This window comes from Schistocerca piceifrons, chromosome 2, assembly GCF_021461385.2.
Source record: "Schistocerca piceifrons isolate TAMUIC-IGC-003096 chromosome 2, iqSchPice1.1, whole genome shotgun sequence".
NCBI lineage: Eukaryota > Metazoa > Arthropoda > Insecta > Orthoptera > Acrididae > Schistocerca > Schistocerca piceifrons.
In genome coordinates this window covers 647,402,428-647,429,650 of record NC_060139.1, presented here as the reverse complement: position 1 = coordinate 647,429,650, position 27,223 = coordinate 647,402,428, and the positions used below count along the sequence as shown (strand labels likewise).

The following is a 27,223-nucleotide window of genomic DNA, read 5'->3' as shown; positions in this document are numbered from 1 at the left end:
AGAGCAAAATGCTCTGCCAAGCGGTTGGCAATTACGTTGGAGTCAGTACAAACTGGTCCATTCAGTGAGAGCGCAGGGACGCTGACAGGGGTCCGATAGCGATAGAGGCGTCTGATCTTGGCCCAGATCTGCAATGGAGAGACATGAAGGCCAATGGTGTACACATACCTCTCCCAGTACTTCTGATTGTGTTCGCGAATGATGCGGCGGGCCAGCGCATGGAGCTGTTTAAATGCGATGAGGTTTGCTAAAGTTGGAGGCCGCTTGTGACGCTGGAGCGCCCGCCAGCGATCTTTAATCGCTTCGGCGATCGCAAACGACCACCAAGGCACAGTCCTCCGATGGGGGGACCCAGAAGATCGAGGAATGGCAGATTCTGCGGCAGTAACGTGCCGGTGGTGACCGAGTGAACGACCGCATCAATGGCGTCGTTAGAAAGAGGCTCAATAGCGGCAATGGAGGAGACCAAGTCCCAGTCAACCTTATTCATAGCCCATCTGCTAGGGTGCCCAGAAGAGTGACGCTGTGGCAGAGACAGAAAGATTGGAAAATGGTCACTACCACACACATCCTCATGCACACTCTATTGGACAGAAGGTAGGAGGCTAGGGCTGCAGATACAAAGGTTGATGGCGGAGTACGTGCCATGTCCCACACTGAAATGTGTGAAGGCACCATCATTTAAAATGGAAAGATCGAGCTGTGCCAATACATGCACAACGGTGGCGCCTCGACCTGTTGCCACTGACCCACACCACAGAGGGTGATGGGCGTTGAGGTCGCCCAGTAACAAGAACGTTGGCAGCAATTGGGCTATCAGTGCAGCCAGGACATGCTGCATGACATCAACATCCGGTGGAAGGTAAAGGCTGCAGATGGTAACAGCCTGTGGCGTCCACACCTGAACAGCGACAGCCTCTAAAGGTGTTTGCAGAGGGTCAGACTCGCTGTGAAGAGAGTGAAGGACATAGATGCAGACGCCACAGACACCCTTTCATAAGGTGCCCAGTTCTTATAATAACCCCAACAGCCGTGGAGGGCAGGGGTTTGCAGTGCTGGAAACGAAGTTTCCTGAAGAGCAATGCAGAAGAAAGGGTGAAGGCTGATAAGTTGTCGGAGCTCAGCTAGATGGTGGAAGAAACCGCTGCAGTTCCACTGGAGGATGATATTGTCAGTGGCTGGGAAAGGCGTGAAGGGACTGGGGATGCAGTTTATGCCTCCTGGGCCCCTACTTCTACCCAGTCACTACCTGTGCAACAGCTATCCATCGTGTCTGAGGAACTGGCGAGATCCAAGTCCTCAGCGGACGCCAGAATCTCCACCTCATCCTTTGAAGCGGAGCTGGAAGGTTGCGGTGGGACAGGTTCCACCACAATGTCAGGATGTTTCGGAGCCTTTTTCTTCGTCTGGTTTGTGCGCTGTGCTGTTTTGTGGGTCTGGCTGGGAGGGCCTCACTGAGTCAGTCCTAGGGACGGACGACGACCGTGAGGCCCTACAACCAGAGACCGGCGGTTGCTTCAGAAATTTAGGTGTGTCCGCTTTAGCACTGGGCAAAGCCTGGGGTGGGAGGGCCCCAATGGACCCCTTCCTGGAGAGAGTAGCCGAAGAAGTCTCACACTTCTCTGGCTGGAAAGGGGAAACTAATATCCCCAATGGTTGGGGTAGTGTTGCTCCTGAAGTAGATGGAGAAGGAGCAACAGAGAGTGAAGTGCCCCCCCCCCCCCACAACCAAGGGGGCCAGTGTATCTGACATAGCTGAGAGGCAACTGTACGTGACGACACGGGAGAAGATCGTACCAGTGTTGCAGCAGCGGCATAAGTTGATGGCATTGGCACAGGATGTAGCCGCTCAAATTTCCACCTAGCCTCGGGGTAGGTCAGATGGTCCAGGGTCTTATATTCCATTATCTTCATTTCTTTCTGGAATATCCTACAGTCTGGCGAGCAGGGGAATGGTGTTCTCCGCAGTTAACACAGATAGGAGGCGGGGCACATGGAGTATTGGGATGCGAAGGACGTCCACAATCTCGACACGTGATGTCGGAAGTACAGTGGGATGACATGTGCCCGAACTTTCAGCATTTAAAACACCGCATCGGAGGAGGTATATATGGCTTCACATCACAACGGTAAACCATCACCTTAGCCTTTTCGGGTGAGACATCACCCTTGAAGGCCAAGATGAAGCCACCGGTGGCTACCTGACTATCCCACAGAACCCGATGGACACCCCTTACGAAGTGAACACCTCATCATTCTAGGTTGGCGTGTAGTTCATCATTGGACTGCAGAAGAAGATCTCTGTGGAAGATAATACTCTGGACCATGTTGAGACTCTTATGGGGCGTGATGCTAACTGAAACATCCCCCAACTTGTCACAACCCAGCAACCTCCCTGACTGGGCAGAGGATGCTGTTTTTATGAGAACTGAACCAGAGCGCATTTTGGACAAGCCATCCACCTCCCCAAAGTTGTCCTCTATATGCTCCACAAAACACTGGGGCTTGGTCGACATAAATGAGTCACCATCAACTCGCGTACAGACTAGGTACTGGGGTAAATAATCTGCACTGCCCTCTCTAGCCATACGTTCTTCCCATGAAGTGGCCAGGGAGGGAAATGGTCTCAGATCAAATTTCTTCCTGTTGAGGTTAGACCTCGATCGCTTAGAGACTGCTGGTGGAGGCCCACCAGCGAGAGATGATGTACCACACTTCATTGCGGGTCATCCGCCCTGATGCCACCCACTCTGACCAGGGGCCCTCCCCACAGGCGCCACCCAGCCACAGCAAAGACCACCTGGCAGGATTGCCTTTGGCAGGAGTCCCGATGCCCCAGAGAATCTAGGCATCTACTCCTCAGCATATGTGGGGAGGTAGCAGCTCAGGCATCAGCAGTGCGATCCCTGTGTAGTCAGGGGGTACCACCAAGATTGTACACGACGACCCCAGCGCAACGGACTGGTTACCGTACTGGTTGTCAGGTGTCGAATATCCATGAATAAAGGGAGCAAAGATGGAAGTGCACAATGGAGGGAATGTAGGCTACCCGGAATACACCGCAGCCGATGTGGCCGGAAGAGCAGTGTAAGTCCTACTCCATGACAATAACGAATATGCCAGATGTTAGTTCAAGATGGTTATAGAATGCACCACGGAAGGCGTCCTTCCACATATGGTAGGCACTAACGGAAAAATTTTGAAACGGAGTGGTCAAACCACTTAGGGGACCATCACATTAAAGGCCAAAACAGTTTAGACTTATTGTAGTTGCCCCTTACGACAGGCAGGAATACCGCGGACCTATTCTTACCCCCAAACCCGCAGCGGGGGGGGGGTTTCCATGAAGTGTCCTTGCTCTCAAACAGCGTCTTATATTTTAGTTTCGACGGAAGTATTCTTAAGCGAAACTTCTAGAACACTCGAGATGGATCTTCCTCTTCTCTCTGGGACGTGACTTCCGCTCGCTACAGCAGACTGACATCTCCCGCAGAAGAGCGTCGTCACCTGTCGAGACAGTGGTTGAACATGGTCGCTGCTCCCCTTCCCGAACCTAACAGGACCATCTCTCGCTTACAAAACTTACATTGTACATTCATATTCACTAGTATTCTGAACAAATTTTGTTTTGATTATCTATAAACTATACTTCACATTTTTACTGGCTACACTGAATATGATTGTGTGGATCGTTGCTGCATTGTAAAACCAGTATTGTAAAAGTTGACCTGAATCTTGAGTATTTAGTGCGTTGCAGCTTAGATGCATATGCACTGTGATCCTTGTACAGTGAGGGGACGAAAATGATAGAATACCTCTTTTTGTCCGGCCTAGTGTAGCAAGTCGACGTGGCATGTGACATGTATTCAACAGCTCATTGCAAGCCGCCTGCAGAAATATTGAGCCATGCTGCCTCTATAACCATTGTCAAAATGTTGGCCAATTTGGGTTAGCAACTGAACTTTTAATTATGTTCCATGAATATTCGATGGGACTGGTGTTGGGCGATCTGGGTGGTCATATCATTCGCTGGAATTGTCGACAATAGTCTTCAAACCAGTCGCTAAAAATTGTGGCCCAGTGACATCTCTGGGAAGATGAAGGCCATTAGTCACTGCAAATGATCTCCAAGTACCGAACATAACCATTTCCAGTCAATTGTCGATACAGTCGGACCAGGGAACGCAGTCCATTGCTTGTAAACAGGGCCCACACAATTACGGTAGCACCACCAGCTTTCACAGTGCCTTGCGACAACCTCATCACACACGAACTATACCATGAGCTGAAATCCTGATTAATGTGACCAGACCACGATTCTCCACTCTTCTAGCGTCCAACCGAAGTCACCAACCCAGGAAATGTACTGCGGGCGATGTCGTGTTTTTAGCAAAGGCACTCGCACCGATCGTCTGCTGCCATAGCAAAATAACCCAAAAACTTCGCCGCACTGTCCTAACGGATACGTTCATCGTACGTCCCACAGTGATTGCTGCGGTTGTTCCGGGCAGTGTTGCTTGTCTACTAACAGTAACAACTCTACGCAAACACCGCTGCTCTTGGACGTTAAGTGAAGGCCACTGGTGACAGCGTTATCCGGGTGAAAGGTAATGCCTGAAATTTAGTATTCTTTCTCCTGACACAGTCGATGCCGACCGGTGAGGCCGAGCGGTTCTAGGCGCTTCAGTCTGGAGCCGCGCGACCGCTACGGTCGCAGGTTCGTATCCTGCCTTGGGCATGGATGTGTGGATGTCCTTAGGTTGATTAGGTTTAAGTAGTCCTAGGGGACTGATGACCTCAGTTGTTAAGTCCCATTGTTCTCAGAGTTATTTGAACCACTGTCGATGCCGGAACACTGATTTCCCTTACGATTTTCGAAATGGAATGTCCCTGCGTCTGTCTACAACTACGACTCCGCGATCGAAGTCGGCTGTTAATTCCCGTCTTCCGGCGATAATCACGTCGGAAACCTTTCCACTGAATCACCTGAGTAAAATTACAGCTCCATCTTTTATACCTTGTGTACGCGATACTACCACCTTCTGTATATGTCAATTTCTCTGTCCTTCGAATTTTGGCGCCCCAGTGCTTCATCTTATCAGTCCCTGAGCGAAAATAAAACCGTCTTGATTTCCAATCGAAGCAGAGTTGACAAATCAGCATGAATGTAACGATATTGAGGAAAGTAGGGCACACAAGTCGTCGCTCGTGGTATCGATGAGGAAAATGGAAACTATCCCACGGAAATGGTATATTTTGGACCTAATGGGTATTCGTGTTCACCGTAGCACGCACTGAACTGTTTCAGAATGCTGCAACCTGCTGAAATAAGCTGATAACTAGCCATAGAACACTGTAAACGAGAAAGTACATCGTTTCACTTAGTTTTGTACAAGGATATCAGCACCTTATTTCTCATTGTTAAGGTTGTAATGTGGGTATCTATTCATAATGTATAAGAGAGCTCATAATCCGTGAGAACATTATCTGCCATAGGACGCAACCTCTTCTCCCATCTCTTTTGCAAATGATGTTTATGATTGCTGTTTATGAATGCATATGCTGTTTATGAATGTATATGCTGCCTACTATAATTGCAATGTCTTGATTAATCGATTGAAGTCATAGTAAATCAGAAACTAAAGAAATGTCTCACGATACACATACATAATAATTGCGTTTGTTGGTGCAGGCATTACATATATGACTATAATTTCAAAATAATCAGTGGAGTGTGTGACGTTGTTGAGAATAAATTCTTATTTGTGAGTGAAATAAGGCTAATATCTCAGTTTCTAAATAATCAGATTTACAGATTTACGTTTGTAGGAGTATAACAACAGAAGCAGTACATTACAGTTGTTTTGGCTCGTAATTATAGAAGCTATTTTAGTACCAACAGTAGAAATAGGACGCTTTTGCTTGTTTATAACAACTTGTATGTATGAAGTTGGAAACACAGTATGAATTAAAATACTGGGATCAAATTGCTTAAAGTTAACACCAAAGCTATGTCCTTTTGAGACTGTCGATTCGTTCTTTGTAGCCGCGCGGGATTAGCCGAGCGGTGTAGGGCGCTGCAGTCATGGACTGTGCGGCTGGTCCCGGCGGAGGTTCGAGTACTCCCGCGGGCATGGGTGAGTGTCTGTTTGTCCTTAGGATAATTTAGGTTAAGTAGTGTGTAAGCTTAGGGACTGATCACCTTAGCAGTTAAGTCCCATAAGATTTTTTTTAAAAAAAGGAGGCAAAGAATCCTTTGTATCTTATATTCAATTACCGATTTACTTGGGTCAGATGTATGAGTTCCCACTCAAGTTGTAATAGTACGACAGTTATATGAAGACTAATATTTCATATAATTACCGAGGATGAAGCACCGATGAATTTGCATCAAATTGCACACGGTCACTTCTTGTATATTTGGAATTTGGTTAACCCTAAAAGTGTAAATAATATTATTAATGTCCTGTTAATTCAAAAGTCATTAGCGGAAGAAAATTATTTTGAAACACTGTACGTAGGTATCTGTAAATTTAGTGTTTTGTGACAGGCAACATAGTTGAGTGATGACATCGCTGTGGATCATGTCAGTAGTGTTAGCATTGAATTGTTAGTTAATGTCTTGAAAGCGGCACATCATCTAAGAAAAAGAGAGCAATCGATTTTCTTTCGTGAACACAATTGTAAACCAATCTTTATATTAGGGAAGCCAATTCTGAGAAATGCCCGTTGGCAGGGCTCTGAAAGCAGATTACGAACAAGGATTAGTTGGAAAGGTATGCATTCTACTTCATCATATTCAAAATGATTGTTGGTGCTTCTGACTGCATTGATATTTATTAGAAAACTGAAAGCAAGTGTGTTACATCAACAAGAGATAAATGAAACTCAGATTATGTGTTGAGTATATTTGTATCTTGGCGTGCTGTATGAGTTTAATAAACGTATATGAAACAGTGGGAAATCTCATAAGCGGTAAGTTAGTAAGCATGAGTCTTCTAAAGGTGTTCTTCAAATTATAAATCAGATACAGCGCGTTGTTATATGAACAAAACCACCTTAGGCATCAGTGTCATCAAGTTCTGTGAAGAGAGACAAATGCCGCACAGTGATAACGAAATTTCATTTTCAAGTAGAAGTAATCACCCTCTTTATATGTAAAAAGTTTATGGAAATTTTATACAAAAATAATAACGACATATTACGAAGTGAAGTTAAAAGTGATTTTACTAGCAATTGGCGTTTACCTTGAAAGCATTACCGAAAAATATATTGGCATCGTTATGGTATTATATTAGTATAAAATTCATAAAACTGTTTCCTCGAGTCAGAAAGTGGAATACCAGAAATCTGATTGTGGTAGGGAAGGTAAAAAGTCTGAAAAGAGACCGCTCAGTCCAAGCTTTCTGGGGGGTCAGTGAAGTGACATAGAAAGAGATTAAGGATTTTCGGTCAGATGAAAATAGGGTAACATCAACAGCAGCAGAAAACGGTGTAAACAGCAGTAGGATTAATCCTGAGTAGGAAGAAAGGGCAGAGAGTGAGTTACTGTGAACAGTTAAGTGGTAGTATTATTCTCATCAGAGTTGAGCGCGAACAAACGCGAAAAAGAAGTCCACGTAAACGGTCCGACGTCACGAGCGTAAGATAAAGAGATAGAGGCAATATATGAGGAGCGTACTGAACGTGTAATTCATTATGTGAAAAGAGATAAAAGTCTAATAAATGTAGGTTATTGAAACGCTGGAGTTGAGCAAGGAGCAGAGAACAGAGTCAGGGGAGAATATGAGTTCTGTAATATTAACGAGGTTAGTTGAATCCTATAATATATTCCAGCTAGTCACAGCGAATATACAGTTGAGAAACCGCAAAACGAGCAGGTATAATTAGCAAAATCCTGGAGACAGGGCAGATCCCAGATGTATTACATCATTGCCAGACAGAGATTCCGAAATCAGTTCTTGTGTTGTAAGACTTTCCCAGGAGCAGATACATACTCGTGTCGAGCGGGATACTGAAATACCGAAGAATAACGAGAATAATGCATTGCATTTACTACAGCTATAAATACCACTATAATGGATATCACAATAGGCAGTTCAATTGAAAATGAATAGACATCTCTAAAAACGGGAATCACAAAATTTTGACTAAATTTGATTACGACGAAAATAACAATAAAGAAACTTTGGATAACATAATAGGTACTTCTGTTCATCGACAAAAGAAGGAAGTACAAAGATGTTCAGGAAAAGACGGGAATTTAGCAGAAGAAGTCACTTGGGAACAAAATAACTAGTAAGTGCAGGAAGGCCAAGGTGAGAAGACGATAGAATATGTGTCAAGACATCAAGCAGTAACTTTCATGGTACTTAAGCTATCTGCAAAAACTGCCCGAGAAGGCAGAGATTGCGATGTGTTCAACAAATAACTCAGAACGTTGGATGCAACTGCTACCCTGACATGAAGAGATTGGCACGGGAGAAAAATTTGTGGCAAGCCTCATCAAATAGGTGAGAAAACTGATGCCCTCTCTCCTCCATCCCCCCCTCCCACACACACAAAAGACTATTGCTTTATTAAATGAATCTCACACTGATATGTAATCTCCCATCAAATTCTGCGTACGAGAATCTAAGTACTCACTGGAACCGCGTCCCATGCCCTTAAATTAGAATCGCTTGACGAAGAACACTTCAGTGTCGTTTTCGAAAAAGTTGAAGCGTGTTTAGAAAGACTTGTGGTTTGGGCGCACCATCTACACAGTTGAAAAAGCTAAAGTAGAGCCACGGAGTGGTGAAGGCGATAGTACGCCGATGAAAATGAAAATGGTTCACTTATCGTTCTCTGATTAGTTGTCAGCGATGCTGACATGCACAGTTAATCATATGCTTTACGTTTTGAAAATGGATAAAACAGTAATTGGCTCCTGTCAACAATGTTATAAGATTACTTTTACAGCCAGATGAAGAACAACCGATAGTCATAGTGTAGATAAAAAATGAGGGAAGCTAAAAATAACTTTGGCTCTAGTTCGTGTCGACAGTGAGATCGTTCGAGACCAGGCAAAGCTCCGATAACACATGGATGAGGAACTAAATCAGCCTTGGATGGGGAACTAAATCGGTCATAACCATTTTGAAAAAAATCGTCCTTGTCTAGAAACTGTACAAAATGAGTGGAGTTGCACCTACTGGGTAGAGAGAGAGAGAGAGAGAGAGAGAGAGAGAGAAATTTCTTACTTTCTTATTTATTTTAATTTTTAATTTCTATTATTTTGTTTTTACTTCATTTATATATTTATTTTTCTGCTGATCCAGTCAGGCGATTTAGTCCTGTTTCCTTGTACTTCAGCCGATGATGCGCATGCCTTTTTTGCCTTTCTTCGAGATTCCTGTGAATAAAAAGTTTCATGTTACAGTTGACGTAAACGGTTAAATAATCAAATAACAATGCATGTGTAAAAGGCCAACTCACTCATAATAGATTCTATACCTCCGTTTTTGTTTCAGAGTCTTCTCAAGATATTTATCTTTTTGTACAGTTGTTGCTTTCAGTTTACACTATGTGATAAAAGTATTCGGACACCCCCAAAAACAACCGTTTTTCGTTGGTTGGTTGGTTTAAAGATTAAAGGGACCAAACTGCAAAGGTCATCAGTCCCTTGTTTCAGAAACACACAGAGCACAGTGAAACCATCCATTAATCATTCGAAGCACTAAAAGAAAAATTCCGGGGGAAGAAAAGCCCCAAGGTCAATAATAAAGCAACATGAAAAACGGAGCACAACTACAAAAACAACATAGAGAAGAAAGGCAGAAAGAATTAAAACTACAGCAGAGCATTTTGGCTGGCTGATCACGAAAATAAAAGGATGAGCCAGCCACTCTGCAACACGTTAAAACCTCCAGCCTAAAAGATTAGGGTGGAGTCGAATTACAACACAAAACTAATTAGAAGATACAGCTGAAAAGAGGGTGATGTAATAAAATTAAATGGACCTATAAAAGCCGCTTGCTCGAATAAAACTTAAAACCCGATCTGCCATAGAGACATTGTCACTTAAAAGAGATGATAAATCACCCTGGAGATTAAAAGTTCGCCTGAGAGCGGTTAAAAGAGGCCCACCGTCATGTTTGCACCACAGCGACAATGAGGGGAGTCCTCTCGACGCAGCAGATGACCATGCATCAGGCAAGAGTGACCAATGCGGGGCCTACAGAGAACAACAGAATCCCTGTGAGAGGCCAAGGCCCGCATGGAGGAACCCCACACAGTCGTGGTCTCGTTTACTCGCCGCAGCTTGTTGGGTGCAGCCAGAGTGCGCCATTCGTCTCCTCACATCCCAAAGACCCAACGGCGCAACACCGATCGGAGATCAGTTGCCGAGAGGCAGATCTCCAGCGTCAGTTTGCGGGTAGCTTCTTTGGCTTACTTGTCGGCGAGTTCCTTTCCCGCTATCACAACGTGTCCCGGGGTCCATATAAACACCACTGAATGTCCACGCTGTTCAAGAACATGAATGGACTCCTGGATGGCAACAACCATGGGATGGCGTGGGTAGCACTGGTCAAGAGTCTGTAGACTACTGAGAGAGTCACTGCTAATGACAAAGGACTCTCCAGTGCTGGTACGAATACGCTCAAGGGCACGAAAAATGGCTGTTAGCTCTGCGGTGTAAACACTGCAGCCTTCCGGCAAGGAGCGCTGGTCTACATAGTCCGCAAGAGCATAAGCGTACCCCACACGGCCATCAACCATCGAGCCATCTGTATAGATAACCTCTGAGTCACGGGATGCGTCGAGGAGAGCAAGAAATTGGCGGCGCAAGACTGCAGGAGGAACTGAATCTTTTCGCCATCGTTGGAGGTCGAGCCGAAGCTGCGGCCGACGAATATACCAAGGTGGTGTATGTGGGTGGACCTGAAAAGCAGAGGGAAGAGGCAAAGACTCGAGTTCACTAAGGAGGGACCAAACACGGATCAAAATTGTATAGCCTGATCCCGGCCGCCGGTGGGGGATATGGACTGCCGCATTAGCGAAAGGAAGACGGTAGTTAGGGTGATGGGGCAAACAACGGACGTGTGCAGCATAGTTAGCTAAGAGTTTTTAACGCTGGACGCGAAGTGGAGGAGCCCCAGCCACAGCAAGTAGGCAATTAACAGGCTGGTGTGGAATGCTCCTGTCGCCTGTCGAACCCCAGAGTATTGAATGGGGTCCAGCAGTTGCAACACTGAGGACGACACTGAGCCATACGCCACACTCCCATAATCCAGTGGGGACAGCTTGAGTGCTTTGTAGAGCTGCAGCAGCGTATTACGATCTGCACCCCAAGTTGTATTGCTGAGGCAGCGGAGGGCATTCAGATGCTGCCAGCACTGACGCTTGAGCTGACGAATATGTGGAAGCCAAGTAAGCCAGGCATCGAACAGCAATCCCAGTAAACGGTAAGTGTCAGCAACCCTGAGCATGGCATCCTGAAGATAGAGCTCAGAGTGGGGATGGACAGTGCGACGCCGACAAAAGTGCATAACTCAAGTCTTCGCAGTAGAAAAGTGAAACCCATGGACTACGGCCCACGCCTGCACCGTGCGTAAGGCTCCCTGCAACCTACGTTCTACAACACTAATGGTGGAGGAGCTGACAAAGATGCAGAAATCGTCAGCATATAACGTGGGTGAGACAGACGAGCCCACTGCTGCTGCAAGGCCATTAATGGCCACAAGGAAAAGTGGCACGCTCAATACAGAGCCCTGTGGAATGCCGTTTTCCTGGACATGAAGTGAGCTATGGGATGTGCCAAGTAAAACGCGGAATGTCCGAACAGATAAAAAATTCTTAAGAAAAATGGGTGGAGAGCCCCACAGACCCCACCCGTGAAACGTGGCGAGAATATGGTGCCGCCACGTCATCTCATATGCTCTGGAGAGGTCGAAAAAGACGGAGTCGAGGTGATGGCGCCTGGAAAAAGCAGTGCGGATTGCAGACCCAAGGAAGACCAAAGTATCGGCGGTGGAACGGCCCTGACGGAAGCCGCTCTGGCATGGAGCCGAAGGACCCCGAGACTCGAGCAGCCAACACAGCCGTCGACTCACCATACGTTCCAGTAGCTTGCACAGAGTATTTGTAAAGCTGATGGGCCGATAGCTATCCACATTAAGCGGGTCCTTACCAGGCTTCAGCACCGGAATGATGGTACTTTCTCGCCACTGCGACGGAAAGACACCATCGCCCCATATGCGGTTTAAGATGGCAAGAACACATCGCTGACGGTCCGGGGACAGGTGTTTGAGCATCTGACTGGGGATGCCATCTGGCCCAGAGGCTGTATCGGGGCACTGTGCCAGGGCGCTTTGGAGTTCCCATGAACTAAATGGGGCGTTATACGCCTCAGGGTGGCGAGAAGCAAAAGAAAGCCGTTTGCCTTCCTCCCGGCGTTTCAGCGCGCGAAACGCAGAGGCCCGAACATAGTGCTGAGCGAAATGCTCGGCGATTGCATCGGTATTGGTGGATACCGCCCCGTTGATGGTAAGCCCTGGGACACCTGTAGAGTGCTGCAATCCAAAGAGGCGCCAAATCTTCATCCATACCTTGGAGGTTGAAGTACGGGAACCAATGGTGGAACCGTACCTCTCCCAGCACTCCTGTCTCCGCCTTTTGATGAGCAGCCGGACCTGAGCACGGAGGCGTTTGAATAAAATGAGGTTCTCCAAAGACGGGTGACGCTTATGTCGCTGAAGAGCCGCCGACGCTCTTTAATGGCTTCAGCGACCTCCGTACACCACCAAGGCACTGAATTTAGCCAGGGGCACGCTAACGAACGAGGAATGGTACGTTCCGCAGCGTAAACAATCGCTGCAGTCAATGTCTCAACCGCCACATCGATGGTACCGTGGGGGAGAGATTCAACGGTGGCAGCAGAGGAGAACACTTCCCAGTTTGCCTTGTTAAATGCCCATCTGGGCAAGCGTTCATGGGAGCGACGCTGGGGTAGTGAAAGGAAGATGGGAAAATGGTCACTACCACACAAGTAGTCATCGACTCTCCAGTGAACTGATGGTACAAGCCCTGGGGTGCACAACGACAGATCTATGGCCGAGAACGTGCCATGCGCCACACTAAAATGTGTGGCGGCGCCAGTGTTTAAGAGGCAGAGGTCGAGTTGGGAGATGAGATTCTCGACATCTCTGCCTCGGCCAGTAATCTTCATTCCACCCCACAGGGGATTGTGGGCGTTAAAATCCCCCAGGAGAAGAAAAGGCGTGGGGAGTTGGGTGACAAGTGCAGCCAATTCAGTCAGGGGGACTGTACCACCTGGAGGGAGATAGACACTGCAGATAGTTATGTCCTGGGTAGTTCTTACGCAGACAGCCACAGCTTCCAATAATGTTTGAAGGGGCACAGGAGCACTATATACAGAGGTAAGGACATACATACCCACTAATAATGGGAGTTGTTTGGTTGGTTGGTATGGGGGGTTAAAGGGACCAGACTACTACGGTCATTGGTCCCTTTTTCCAAACCTTAAAAACACCCACAGAGAATAAAAGCGAACAAGGAAAAGATGACAGACGACAAAGGACAAGAGAAACTGAGACAAAGAGCAGACAAAACGAATTAAAATCACACAGAGTGTGACGGTGGTTGGTTGACCATAGAGATAAAAAAGGAAAAGCCAATCACCAAGAACACATTAAAAACTCAGCTTAAAATTGTAGGCCAAAGGCCAGAATGAACACAAAACAATAAAAGAAAACAGAAACACTCAGAGTAAATGATAAAAACCCCCTGAACGAATAAAATGTAAAACTAAACCAGCCATAGCAGGCTCATCAGCTAAAAGGGCAGGGAGCATATCAGGCAGCGCAAATGTCTGCCTGAGCACAGCTAAAAGCGGAAAAGTGAATAAAATATGCACCACCGTCAAAACTGCCCCGCAGCGACAGAGAAGCAGGTCATCACAACACAATAAATAACTGTGTGTCAGTTGGGTGTGGCCAATGCGGAGCCGACAAATAACAACTGAATCTCTGTGAGTGGCTCGCATGGATGATTGCCACACACGCGTCGTCACCTTGAGAGAACGGAGTTTGTTTGGCGTGGGCAGATTGCGCCATTCACTGTCCGAAAGCGAGAGAACTTTGCTGCGTAAGACTGCCCGCAAATCAGGCTCCGGGAGGCCAATGTCCAGGATGGGTTCACTGCTGGCCTGTTTGGCCAGGCAGTCAACATGTTCATTGCCCGGGATACCGACATGACCGGGGGTCCACACAAAGACCACAGAGCGGCCGCAACGGGCAAGAGTATGCAGGGACCCATGGATAGCCTCTCCAGACGAGAACGAGGGAAACACTGGTCGAGAGCTCGTAAACCACTCGGGGAATCTCTACAGATGACGAACGACTCACCTGAGCAGGAGCGGATATACTCTAGGGCACGAAAGATGGCGACCAGCCCAGCAGTAAAAACGCTGCAGCCAGCTGGCAAAGAATGTTGTTCATAGTGGTCCCCTCGAGTCAGAGCATAACCGACACGACCAGCAACCATCGAGCCGTCAGTGTAAACAACGCCAGAGCCCTGATACGTGGCCAGGATGGAATAAAAGCGGCGTCGGAAAGCCTCCAGAGGCACTGAGTCCTTCGGGCCCTGTGCCAATTCGAGCCGAAGGCAAGGGCGAGGCACACACCACGGGGGTGTACGCAGAGGTGCCCGGAAAGGAGGTGTAACAGGGAAAAACCCAAGCCTGGAGAGAAGCTTTTTGACGCATATGGCGATCGGACAACCCGACCAGGGCCGACGTTCTGGCAGATGGACGACTGACTGCGGGAACAGGACACGATAGTTTGGATGACCGGGCAAGCTAGAAACATGGGCAGCATAAGCAGCCAGAAATTGTTGGCGTCGTAACCGCAGTGAAGGGGCGCCTGCCTCCACAAGTATGCTGTCCACAGGGCTGGTCCGGAAGGCATCAGTGGCAAGGTGTATCCCGCTGTGGAGGATTGGGTCCAGCACCCGCAATGCAGATGGGGATGCTGAGCCATAAGCCAGGCTCCCACAATCCAGACGAGACTGGATTAACGCCTGGTAGAGCCGTAACAGGGTAGATCGGTCGGCGCCCCAGCGGGTGTGGCTCAAGCATCGCAGAGCATTTAGATGCCGCCAACACGCCTGTTTAAGCTGCCGAATATGAGGCAGCCAAGTCAACTGGGCATCGAAAACCACCCTTAAAAACCTGTGTGATTCCACCACAGCAAGAAGTTCGCCGTCAAGATAAAGCCGCGGCTCCGGGTGAACAGTGCATCGCCGGCAGAAATGCATAACGCAGGTCTTGGCTGCCAAAAACTGGAACCCATGAGCTACAGCCCAAGACTGCGCCTTACGGATAGCACACTGTAGCTGACGTTCAGCAGCTGCAATGACAATAGAGATGTAGTAAAGGCAGGAGTCATCAGCATACAGAGATACGGAGACAGAATTTCCCACCGCTGCAGCGAGCCCATTTATTGCAATTAAAAACAGGCAGACACTGAGGACAGATCCCTGTGGTACCCCATTCTCCTGGACTCGGGAGGAACTATTTGAGGCCGCGACTTGCACGTGGAAGGTACGATACGACAGAAAATTGTGGATAAAGATCGGCAGAGGGCTCCGAAGACCCCATCCATGAAGTGTAGGAAGGATGTGATGACGCCATGTCGTTTTGTACGCCTTACGCATGTCGAAAAAGACAGTGACCAGGTGCTGACGGCGGGCAAAGGCAGTATGGATTGCCGACTCCAGGCTCACCAGATTGTCGGCGGCGGAGCGGTTTTTACGGAACCCATCCTGAGATGGAGCCAGAAGGCCCCGTGGCTCCAATACCCAGATCAACCGACGGCTCACCATCCGTTCAAGCAACTTGCAAAGAACGTTGGTGAGGCTAATGGGACGGTAGCTGTCCACCTCCAAAGGGTTCTTCCCAGGTTTCAGAATGGGGATAACAATACTTTCCCGCCATTGCGACGGAAACTCACCCTCGACCCAAATGCGGTTGTAAAGGTCGAGGAGCCGTCGCTGGCAGTCCACTGAAAGGTGTTTCAGCATCTTACAGTGGATGCGATCTGGCCAAGGAGCAGTATCTGGGCAGCGGCAAGCGCACTGTGAAATCCCCACTCACTGACTGGAGCATTGTAGGATTCAGAATGGTGGGTGCGAAAAGCAAGGCTCCGACGTTCCATCCGCTCTTTAATGGAGCGGAAGGCCAGAGGGTAATTCGCTGAAGTGGAACTCAGAGCAAAATGCTCTGCCAAGCGGTTCGCAATTACGTCGGAGTCAGTACAAACTGCTCCATTCAGTGAGAGCGCAGGGACGCTGACATGGGACCGATAGCAATAGAGGCGTCGAATTTTGGCCCAGACCTGCGATGGAGCCACATGGAGGCCAATACTTGTGTTGGCAAATGATGCGGCGGGCCCGCGCGTGGAGCCGTTTGAAGGCGATGAGGTGTTCTGTGGAGGGATGTCGCTTGTGACGCTGGAGCGCCCGCATGCGATCTTTAATCGACTCAGCAATCTCAGGCGACCACCAAGGCACAGTCCGCCGAAGAGGGGACCCAGAAGAACGGGAATAGCAGATTCTGTGGCAGTAACGACGCCGGTGGTGGCCGAAAGAACCACCGCATCAATGGCGTCAGCAAGAGGCTCAATAGCGGCAATGGAGGAGAACAGGTCCCAGTCAGCCTTGTTCATAGCCCAGAAGAGTGACGTTGTGGCAGTGACAGAAAGATCAGAAAGTGGTCACTGCCACACAGGTCATCATGCACACTCCAATGGTCAGAAGGTAATCGGCTAGGGCTGCAGATCGAAAGGTCGATGGCGGAATACCTTCTGTGTGCCACAATGAGATGTGTGGAGGCACCATCATTTAAAATCGAAAGGTCTAGCTGTGCCAATACATTCTCAACGGTGGCGCCTCGACCTGTTGCCACTGACCCACACCACAGAGGGTTATGGGCGTTGAAGTCGCCCAGTAACAAGAATGTTGGCGGCAATTGGGCTATCAGTGCAGCCAGGTCATGCTGCGCAACATCACCATCCGGTGGAAGGTAAAGACGGCAGACGGTAACAGCCTGTGGCGTCCACACTTGAACAGCGACAGCCTCTAAAGGTGTTTGTAGAGGGACAGACTCGCTGTGAAGAGAGTGAAGGATATAGATGCAGACGCCACCAGACACCCCTTCGTAAGCAGCTCGGTTCTTATAATAAGTTTCTTGAAGAGCAATAAAGAAGAACGGGTGCAGGCTGAGAAGTTGACAGAGTTCAGCAAGATGGTGGAAGAAACCGCTGCAGTTCCACTGGAGGATGATATTGTCCATGGCTGAGAAAGGCATGAACGGACTGGGGAGGCATATTACGCCGCTCGGTCACCTCCTGCCTCTGATGGAGCGCCTTCACAAGTGCTATCCATTGCGTCTGAGGGACTGGCGAGATCGAGGTCCTCAGAGGACGCAATAATCTCCACCTTATCCTCAGACATAGAGCTTGTAGGTAGCGGTGGAGTCGGTGCCACCACAGGTGCCTTGGTCTTACGGGTCTTCAATGGCGTTTTCTCTCGCTGTTCCTTTGGTTGCCGTTGCTGGGAGGGCGTACTGGAGTCATTCTCTGGGACTGAAGATGATCGCGAAGCTCGACGATCAGCGACCTATGGCTTCATCAGCCATTGGTGGGTGTCTGCTTGGCCGCTGGTAGAAACCTGGGAAGGGAGTGCCTCAAGGGATCCTTTCCGAACGAGAGAAGCTGAAGAAGACTTACACTTCTCTGGCTTAGACGTGGGACTGGTGTTCCCGATGGTTGAGGGCAGGGGGTGTTGCCTCGGAAGTAGATGGAGCAGGAGCAACAGGGAGTGAATTGCCCCCCACAATCAAGGGGGCTGGTGGATGCTGACCGATCTTAGAGTCAACCACGTGATGATGGGAGAACTGTTGTTGCAGCAGCGGCGTAGGTCGACGTCATTGACACAGGATGGAGCCTCTCATATTTCCGTTTAGCCTTCGTGTAGGTCAGGCGGTCCAGGGTCTTATATTCCATTATCTTCCGTACTTTCTGGAAGACCCGGCAGTCCGCCGAACAGGGGTAATGGTGTTCTCCGTAGTTAACACAGATAGGAGGCGGGGTACATGGAGTACTGGGATGCGAAGGATGTCCACAATCTCGACACATGATGACGGAAGTACAGTGGGATGACATGTGCCCAAACTTCCAGCATTTCAAACACCACATCAGAGGAGGGATATATGGCTTCACATCACAACGGTAAACCATCACCTTAACCTATTTGGGTAAGACATCACGCTCGTAGGCCAAGATGAAGGCACCCGTGATTATCCCTCGGACCCTTATAGACACGCCGGAACAAGTGAACACCTCGTCGTTTGAGATGGCACACAGTTCATTGTTGGAAGATAATACCCTCTACCATGTTGAGACTCTCAGGGAAATTGATGCTAACTGAAACATCCCCCAATTTGTCACAAGCAAGCAATCTCCGCGACTGGGCAGAGGATGCTGTTTTGATGAGAACTGAACCAGATCGAATTTTGGACAAGCCATCCACCTCCCCGAACTTGTCCTCTATATACTCCACAAAACACTGGGGCTTGGTCGACATAAATGATTCACCATCAACTCGTGTACACATGAGGGACTGGGGTGAATAGTTTCCACTGCCTTCTTTAGCCATACGTTTCTGCCATGGAGTGGCCAGGGAGGGAAACGATCTTGGTTCGTATTTCTTGCCATTGAGGTTAGACCTCGATCGCTTAGAAACGGATGGTGGAGGCCCACAAGCGAGGGATGATGTACCATGCTTCATTGCGGGTCATCCGCCCTGATGCCACCCATTCCGACCAGGGGCTCTCCCCACGGGCGCCACCCAGCCACAGCAAAGACCACCTGGCAGGATGGCCTTTGCTGGGAGTCCCGATGCCCCAGAGGGATAGGCATCTACTCCTCGGCATACGTGGGGAGGTAGCAGCTCAGGCATCAGCAGTGCGATCCCTTTGTAGTCAGGGGGCTACCTCCAAGACGGTACATGACAACCCCACCACAACAGACTGGCTACCACGCTTGTTGTTGGGTGTCGAATATCCATTAATAAAGGGAGTAAAGATGGATGTACACAATGGAGGGAATGTAGGCTACCTGGATCACACTCCAGCCGATGTGGCCAGAAGCTCAGTGTAAGTCCAACTCCATGACAACAACGAATATGCCAGATCGTAGGGCAAGATGGATATAGAATGCACCACGTAAGGCGTCCTTTCCCAAATGGTACGCACTAACGGAAAATTTGGAAAGGTAGTAATCAAACCCCTTAGGGGACAATCACATTAAAGGCCAAAACAGTTGAGATTCCTTTTAGTCGCCTCTTACGACAGGCAGGAATACGGCGTCCTATTCTACCCCCAAACCCACAGGGTGTTCGGAAAGTGGGCACTACCACACAAGTCGTTATGCACAATCCATTGGACAGACGGTAAGAGGCTAGGGCTGCAGGTCAATGGTGGAGTACATGCCATGTGCCATACTGAAATGTGTGAAGGCACCATCGTTTAAAAGGGGAAGGTTGAGGTGTGCCAATACGTTCTCAATGTTGGAGCCTCGACCTGTTGCCCCTGACCGAGCGCACAGAGGGTTATGGGCGTTGAAGTCGCCCAGTAACAGGAACGGTGGCGGCAATTGAGCTATTAGTGCAGCCAGGACATGCTGCGGGACATCACCAACTGGTGGAAGATACAGACTGCAGACAGTAACAGCCTGTGTCGTCCACACTCAAACAGTGACAGCCTCTAAAGGTGTTTGTAGAGGGACAGATTCGCTGTGAAGGGAGTGCAGGACGTAGATGCAGACGCTACCAGACACCCTTTCATAAGCTGCCGGGTTCTTATAATAACCCCAATAGCCACGGAGGGCGGGAGTTCACAAGGCTGGAAACCAATTTTCCTGAAGAGCAATGCAGAAGAAAGAGTGAAGGCTGATAAGTTGTCGGAGCTCAGCTAGATGGTTTAAGAAACCGCTGCAGTTCCACTGGAGGATGATATTGTCCATGGCTGAGAAAGGCGTGAATGGACTGGGAAGGCAGATTACGCTGCTGGGTCACCTGCTGCCACCGATTGAGCAGCTGTGCTAGTGCTATCCATTGCATCTGAGGGACCAGCGAGATCGAGGTCCTCAGCGGACGCCAGGATCTCCACGTCGTCCTCAGACGCAGAGCTTGAAGGTTGTGGTGGGGTGAGTGCCACCGCAAGGTCTTTGGCTTTAGAGGTCTTTCTCTTTGACGTCTCTCGCTGAACCTTGGGTTTCGCTGGCTTTGAGGGCTTCACTGATTCAGTCTGTGGGATGGAGGAGGATCGCAAAGCTCTATCACCAGCCTCTTGTGGGCACTTACGCCACTGCCAGGCATCATCCTTCCCGCTTATGGAAACCTGGGTAGGGAGGGACCCAAGGGACCCCTTGAGAGTGGGAGTATCCGAAGAAGTTGGATGCTTCTCTGGATTAGAAGTGGGTACGGATGTCCTCGATGGGTGGGGGGGAGTTCTCCCGAGGTAGGTGGCACAGGAGCAACAGGGTGGGTAGAGCCCCCCACGGGCAAGGGGGCATGGGTAGTTGTACGGCTTGGTGATCCTGCTCGAATTCTCGGAAATGATGGGGCTACCATGGTTGTCATAGCAGCGGCATATGAAGATGTCATTCGAACAGGATGTAGTCAGTCGTTTTCCTCTTAGTCTCACTATAGGTCAGTCAGTCCAGGGTCTTATATTCCATGATTTTGCGTTCATTCTGCAGGATCCTTCAGTCTGGTGAGCAGGGTGAATGATGCTCTCCACAGTTGACACACATGGGAGGCAGGGCACATGGAGTATAGGGATGTGTTGGGTGTCTGCTATTGCGACATGTGAGGCTGGAAGTACAGCGGGAAGACATATGGCCAAACTTCCAGTACTTGAAGCACCGCATTGGGGGAGGGATATAGGGCTTGACACCACACCAGTTGACCATCACCTAGACCTTCTCTGGTAATGTATCACCCTCAAAGGCGAATATGGAGGGCTGGTAGCAACCTGATTATCCCTCAGACGATATGCACACCTCAACGCTCTAAGTTGGCGTGCAGCTCGTAATCAGACTGCAAAAGTAGATCCCTATGGAAAATAATACCCTGGACCATAGTTAAACTCTTATGTGGTGTGATGGTAACGTTAACATCCTCCAACTTGTCACAAGCAAGTAACCTTTGTGACTGCATAGAGTATGCCGTTTTTATCAAAACTGACCCAGAGCTAATTTTGGACAAGCCCTCCACCTCCCCAAACCTGTCCTCTAAATGCTCTAGAAAGAACTGAGGCTTTGTGGACATGAAAGACTCCCCATCAGCTCTCGTACAAACTAGGAACCGGTGCAAATAACTGTCACTGCCATACTGAGACTTACGCTCCTCCCACGGTTTGGCGAGCGAGGGGATCGTTTGCAGATCGAATTTCTGAGCATTACATTGAGCCCGAAAACGCTTAGAGACTGCTGACGGCTGGCCACCAGTGAGAGATGATGTACCATGCTTCATTGCAGGTCATCCCCCCCTGATGCCACCCACTTCAACCAAGGGCCCACCCCACAGGCGCCATCCAGCCTCAGCAACCAACAGGATACATGGCGGCCCCACCTCAATGGACTGGCTACCATGTTGGATATTAGGTGCAATGAAGTCCATGGTGGTCGTCTCCGCAAGAAGCAAGACTGCACAGTGCATAGTGGAAATTGCACCCAGGAAAGTATCCTCGCCCAAGAGATGGAGAACGAGCGGGACAGCAATGCGACAACGATAAAGCTGGCTAGAAGTCTCAATGCACAATGAACAAAATGCACCATGTAAGGTGCCCTTCCGCAGTTGGCTCGCTCTTCGGAAGAATTTAAAATGATGTAGGTCAAACCCGAGAGAAGACCATCACATATAGGCTGAAACGTTTGGGACTCCTTTTAGTCGCCTCTTACGACAGGCAGGAATAGTGCAGGACTATTCGTACCCCCGAACGTGCAGGGGCCATCTCCAAGTGACTGGGGGGCGCGTTGACATGTTAAAACGGTGCGACGGATGAGTATGGCATGACACCATACAGCACGCGAAATATAGAGTTGCTCCAGATAAACCTGTCAGTTAAACTTCGCAGGAAGTGGAAAGATTCGTGCAATAAAATGAGCCTTACTTAACACATACGTTTCCATGTCCCGGACCTTAGGAACAAGTGAGAGGGAGCAACGCACGCATTCAATGATCGCTCCCTGAATCTTATCAGTGACAGACTTCCAGTTTATCGTAGCCATCTTTAACGGATAACTGTCAAGTCTAACACCCAAAGATCGATATCGGGTGACCTTCAAAGCCCATGGAATCTCAACAGCGTCAAATCCTCAGAAACTGAGTAAGTGACATTTCTGGTCATTGACCCGCGCTCCCCGTAAGACGACAAAAGAAATCCAAAACTTACTTCAGCAGTGGTATATCATCATGGGTACAGAGAAGAACCATAACGTCGTCAGCAAATGCACGAATGGTAAACCTTTCTCCCAGCAGCGACCAGTCACCCAAACGAGCAGCTATAGTTCGCAATAATGGCTCCAGAAACAGCACATAGAGCGACATAGATAATGGACTCCCTTGATGGATGACACACCGCGAGAGGGGAAGTAAGACTGCCATTTACGTCAATGGATGCCCGAATACCAGTGATTAGAGAGCTAAACAGCCGTCGTGCAGCATTGTTAAAACCAACAGTCGTCAATACTCGCATAAAGAATCCATGATTAACGCTGTCGAACACTTGGTGAAAATCAATGAAAAGCAAAGCGCTTGGCACAGGAGTGGTGGAAGCAATCGAAATTATATAACGACATTCAGCAACGGGAGTCAGGAGAGTACCACTCGGAAGGCAACTTTCATGGCTCGCGATAATGGAGTCCAACAATACCGATAGTCGGCTATTTACCGCTGCTGCCACTATTTTATAATCATAGTTGAAGAGGGTAATCGGGTGGATCTAATCCACACGCAAACGCCCCAGCTTTTTGGGGATCAGGACAATTTTAGCAGTCTTAAAGTTGGGCGGGAGAAGACCTCTGTGGAAAACTTCATTTACCATGGAAGTTATCGTAACTCCTATCAGGGGCCAAAATCAAATATAAAATTCTTTGAGAAGACCATCGGGGCCAGGCGATTTGTGGGAGGGGGAACGAGCCGCAATATAAAGTATATCATCATGATGGACTACAGAGAAAAACTCTTCCTGGAGAGCTGGCGTGAAAACACTATTGTTGTGTACATAGTTCCGCGTAGTCAACTTTCCCACTAGAGCGCGCCCCGCTAAGCACAACAGCGCAGGCGCAGCGCTCGTCAGTCTCCGCACTACGAGATGGTGCTGCCTCAGAGACGGACCAAATTCTGCTTCCGCCGATCCATGTATTAATATGTAATGCAGCCAATGAGATTGCTGCTAACGTAGAACATTTTCTCCTCATGGATCACACTCGCACAGTGATACCTGATCGTGCGAGTTATTATAACGAGTGTACAGACCTCCGATCAGTCAGTCTGCATTTGTCTGCACCAGTCTGTACAAGTCTGCATTTGTGTGCATTAGTCTGTACCAGTCTGCATTAGTCTGTACCTTAGTCTGTACCAGTCTATAGTCAAGTTTCAGTCTGCACCTAATAAGATTACCATATTCCTGTACATAGCCATGAAGATAAATGAATAGACACTTTGTCAAGTATCAGAGGTATGTGAGGATAAGATTAACGTACCAAGACCAAATGAACTTCATACTGTCAATTTTAAACTGCATCCAGAATCAAGTTACATAATGTCTGTGCTTTTTATTATTTTAATAAATGCGTGTGAAAATTAATCAAATTCTGTTTAAAGTTGGTCACCGTCAATCTGCTACTCTAAGCGTGCAAGTGGCATTTCTATCGTCTGACCTAACGGCAGAATATAAACGCGCAACGATAAGACCACGAGACATATTGCTGACACTCGCCGACTTCGTTAGAGCGACAAGTCAAATAATCTGATGGTGTGTGTACCAAAGGTCTTATAGTACGCACACCACAACTATCAAGGAGGGAGGTGAAATCAACAGACGATGGACCGTCTGAATCCACTTCAATATAAAGTTCGGAATAATACTGGTAAAGTTCACGCTTGATATCAGATTGGGAGGACCACTCACGCCCATCCATGAACGGATGGTAGAAAGACACGTTCTTTGAGATAGCTTGTGAAGCCTGTACGATTGATCGAGGCTTGGAACGCAATCGGACACAATCCATTTGCCTACGTTTGAGTTATAGATGTTTCGCCTTCACACGGTGGTCGTCGACGACCCTCAAGGGGGTATCACGAGCATTATTGTAAAGATCGCGAAGGACAGCGTAATAAATTTCCCTAGTGCGCCTTATTTCAGCCGCTTTTTCAGCGCTAAAATGCTTGAGTGTATTTCGAAACCGGGGTTTTAGCAAATGTAACCCGCCATTTTGGAAGTAAGGAATAACGCACCTGGGACTGGGTTATCCGCACCCATACGTCTGCGATGATACCTTCCAGAGAGGGATCCGTGAGATGTAGAGTGTTTAGCTTCCATAAAGGGCGCGAAAGGTGGACCCGCTGTGGGACGTGGTTGTAAGTCATCGAAACAGCACACTGATCAGTGAAACTGGCAGGAATTACATCTATAGATAGAAGCTGATTACAGATGGGGGCAGATGAACAAAAGTGGTCCAATCAGCTACTTGAAGTAGCTGTAAAAAGCGTAAACCACTTCGATGTAGGATATCTGCAAACCCAAGCATCCTGGAGATTCAAGGACGTCACCGTAACATTAAATTCACGACAAAATGTATAATTGGGGGTCTAATCTACACGACCTAAGACGCAGTTAAAATCGTCCCCCAACAATACCTTGCGCGGTTTCTGTCTTAGTAAATAAAGGTCATAAAAACTACAGCCTATACAGCGACCATCATCTAGCGTAAAAACCGTCAGCGGGATTCCATCTCGATAAAGCAAAGCCATACCGGTAGAATTTTCGGGCGCGACATTGAGAAACAGAGTATCCAGGAGGAAAAAACATATCAACTAATACCTCTTGTAAACACACGATATCAGCTTGGGAATCGTAAATAAACTGGCGTAACGCAGCAAGCCGTAATTGGGAACGTATCCCATTAAAATTGAGAGTTAGAAATGTATATGCCTGCATCCGTTAACACATGTAAGGTCAATAAAAGAACACTAAGGAAAAATCACTCATCACGTCTGTCTCTGCTCAACGTCCGGAGGTGGGGAAAGAAGGTATAATTTTAATTTTCCCCACTGGACGCCGAGGAATCCACGTTGTTCTTTTTACGACGCGTCGCTGCAATTGCAAGTTGAAAAGGTTGTTTCACACCACTCCGTGAAAACATACACTCCTGATGTGGAGGGGCTGCGGACGCATCAAGCTCCTATTTGATAGAGGAGACATTACCACTGCACTCATCGTAAATCGCGAAGCACAACTCAGAACGACCAACAGCAACATCAGGTACAGAAGAGACAGATAATGCAGTGCTGGTGTCGGATGGCATCTCCTGATCATCAGGAAGAGAACCCGCAGAATCCTGTCGCTCCACCGTCTCAGCGTGGACTAAGGGTGGTATTGCACTGGAACACTGTAAAGACTGGCCAGCAGGCAACGTCTCTGCGGGAACATCTGAACTCACGGGAACCGTCTTGTCTACAGGTAAAGTGGGGGACGCAGATTCAACACACATTTCAATATCAACAGTGTGGTGTCACCGCCAGACACCACACTTGCTAGGTGGGAGCCTTTAAATCGGCCGCGGTCCGGTAGTATACGTCGGACCCGCGTGTCGCCACTGTCGGTGATTGCAGACCGAGCGCCGCCACACGGCAGGTCTAGAGAGACGTCCTAGCACTCGCCCCAGTTGTACAGCCGACTTTGCTAGCGAAGCTACACTGACCAATACGCTCTCATTTGCCGAGACGATAGTTAGCATAGCCTTCAGCTACGTCATTTGCTACGACCTAGCAAGGCGCCATTACCAGTTTATATTCAGTGTAATAATGTCTAAACAAGAGCGATGTTCTCCAATTGTGGATTAAAGTTAAGTATTCCAAGAACTACGTTCTCTTCTTTATAGGATAATTACTTTACCTTGTTCCAGACCTCACGCCAATCTGCGTGAGCTTAACGTGTGCCTTTCGGCTACCTCCGAGTGGCTTGGCTGTCGTGCCACGCCACTACAAACAGAAGCAGCTACATCATCTCTGGTAATATTGGAATCACAATTAACGTTAGTAGACAACTCGTTACTGCCAGAAGGTGCACCCTCTGTCAACGAAGCATCACAAGAACGAGACTGAAGTGGGGCGTCCTCGAAATCTGTACCGTCCTCAGTCCGCCGGCGTTTGACTTCCTCTGCAGGAGCTGACGTCCCCTCATGGACAGAGGTCTCACTGGGAGGCACCGGTAACGGTGGAAATGCGCGATGAGTAGGGAGTAATGTTGCCCCTGCATCGCTTAAAGCTGGAGATTGACTGACAGCTGACTGCGAAGATACTATGTCTGCTAACGTTAAAGAAAAACGTTTTTGGTAAGACGGCGTCAGAACAGTAGAACTGCGCGTATAATCAGATCTGAGATGACTGCTTTTGTTACAGAGAAGACATGTTCCTTCTTGCCCTGCATAAGTAACATGGATTCGGTAACCACAAACAGTTAAGTGGGAAAGAATATTCTTTTTAATGCACATGTCCACAGTCCGGATACCATTATAAAACTGGAAGCGATGTTGTGCTGACCAGCGTTCCCATCGGATATGCCGTATGACTCCAAACGGAAGCAACGCTGTTTTAAGAAATGAATCGTCCACTTCAGGAGGAAGGTTATAAATTCTAACCAGAGTATACTCAAGTGCCGCATTTTCAAGGACGACTTGACTAACGGAACCATCGCGATGTGTAAAGAACACTTTCGAACCAACCTGAGAGAGAAGCCGTTCTACTTGAACGGAATCATAAAACTTCACTAAGAATGCATACAAATCAGAATCAAAGTAAGCAGTATCTACCTGTTCAGGTGTGACACGGGTAACATCAGCCAACCAATCGTGAATTTCTAAGGAGCCAGGTT

General features: G+C 48.3%; 1 protein-coding gene across 1 annotated transcript in view; it reads right to left on the bottom strand.

Annotated features, from left to right (window-relative positions):
• Window positions 1–9,205: 9,205 nt before the first annotated feature.
• LOC124775213 overlaps window positions 9,206–27,223 on the bottom strand; it is an 84,689-nt gene continuing 66,671 nt past the window's right edge. Inside the window, exon 3 of the mRNA XM_047250052.1 lies at window positions 9,206–9,394. Coding sequence (XP_047106008.1) covers window positions 9,293–9,394 — 102 coding nt within the window. The 3' untranslated portion in view covers window positions 9,206–9,292. The remainder of the gene's footprint in view (window positions 9,395–27,223) is intronic.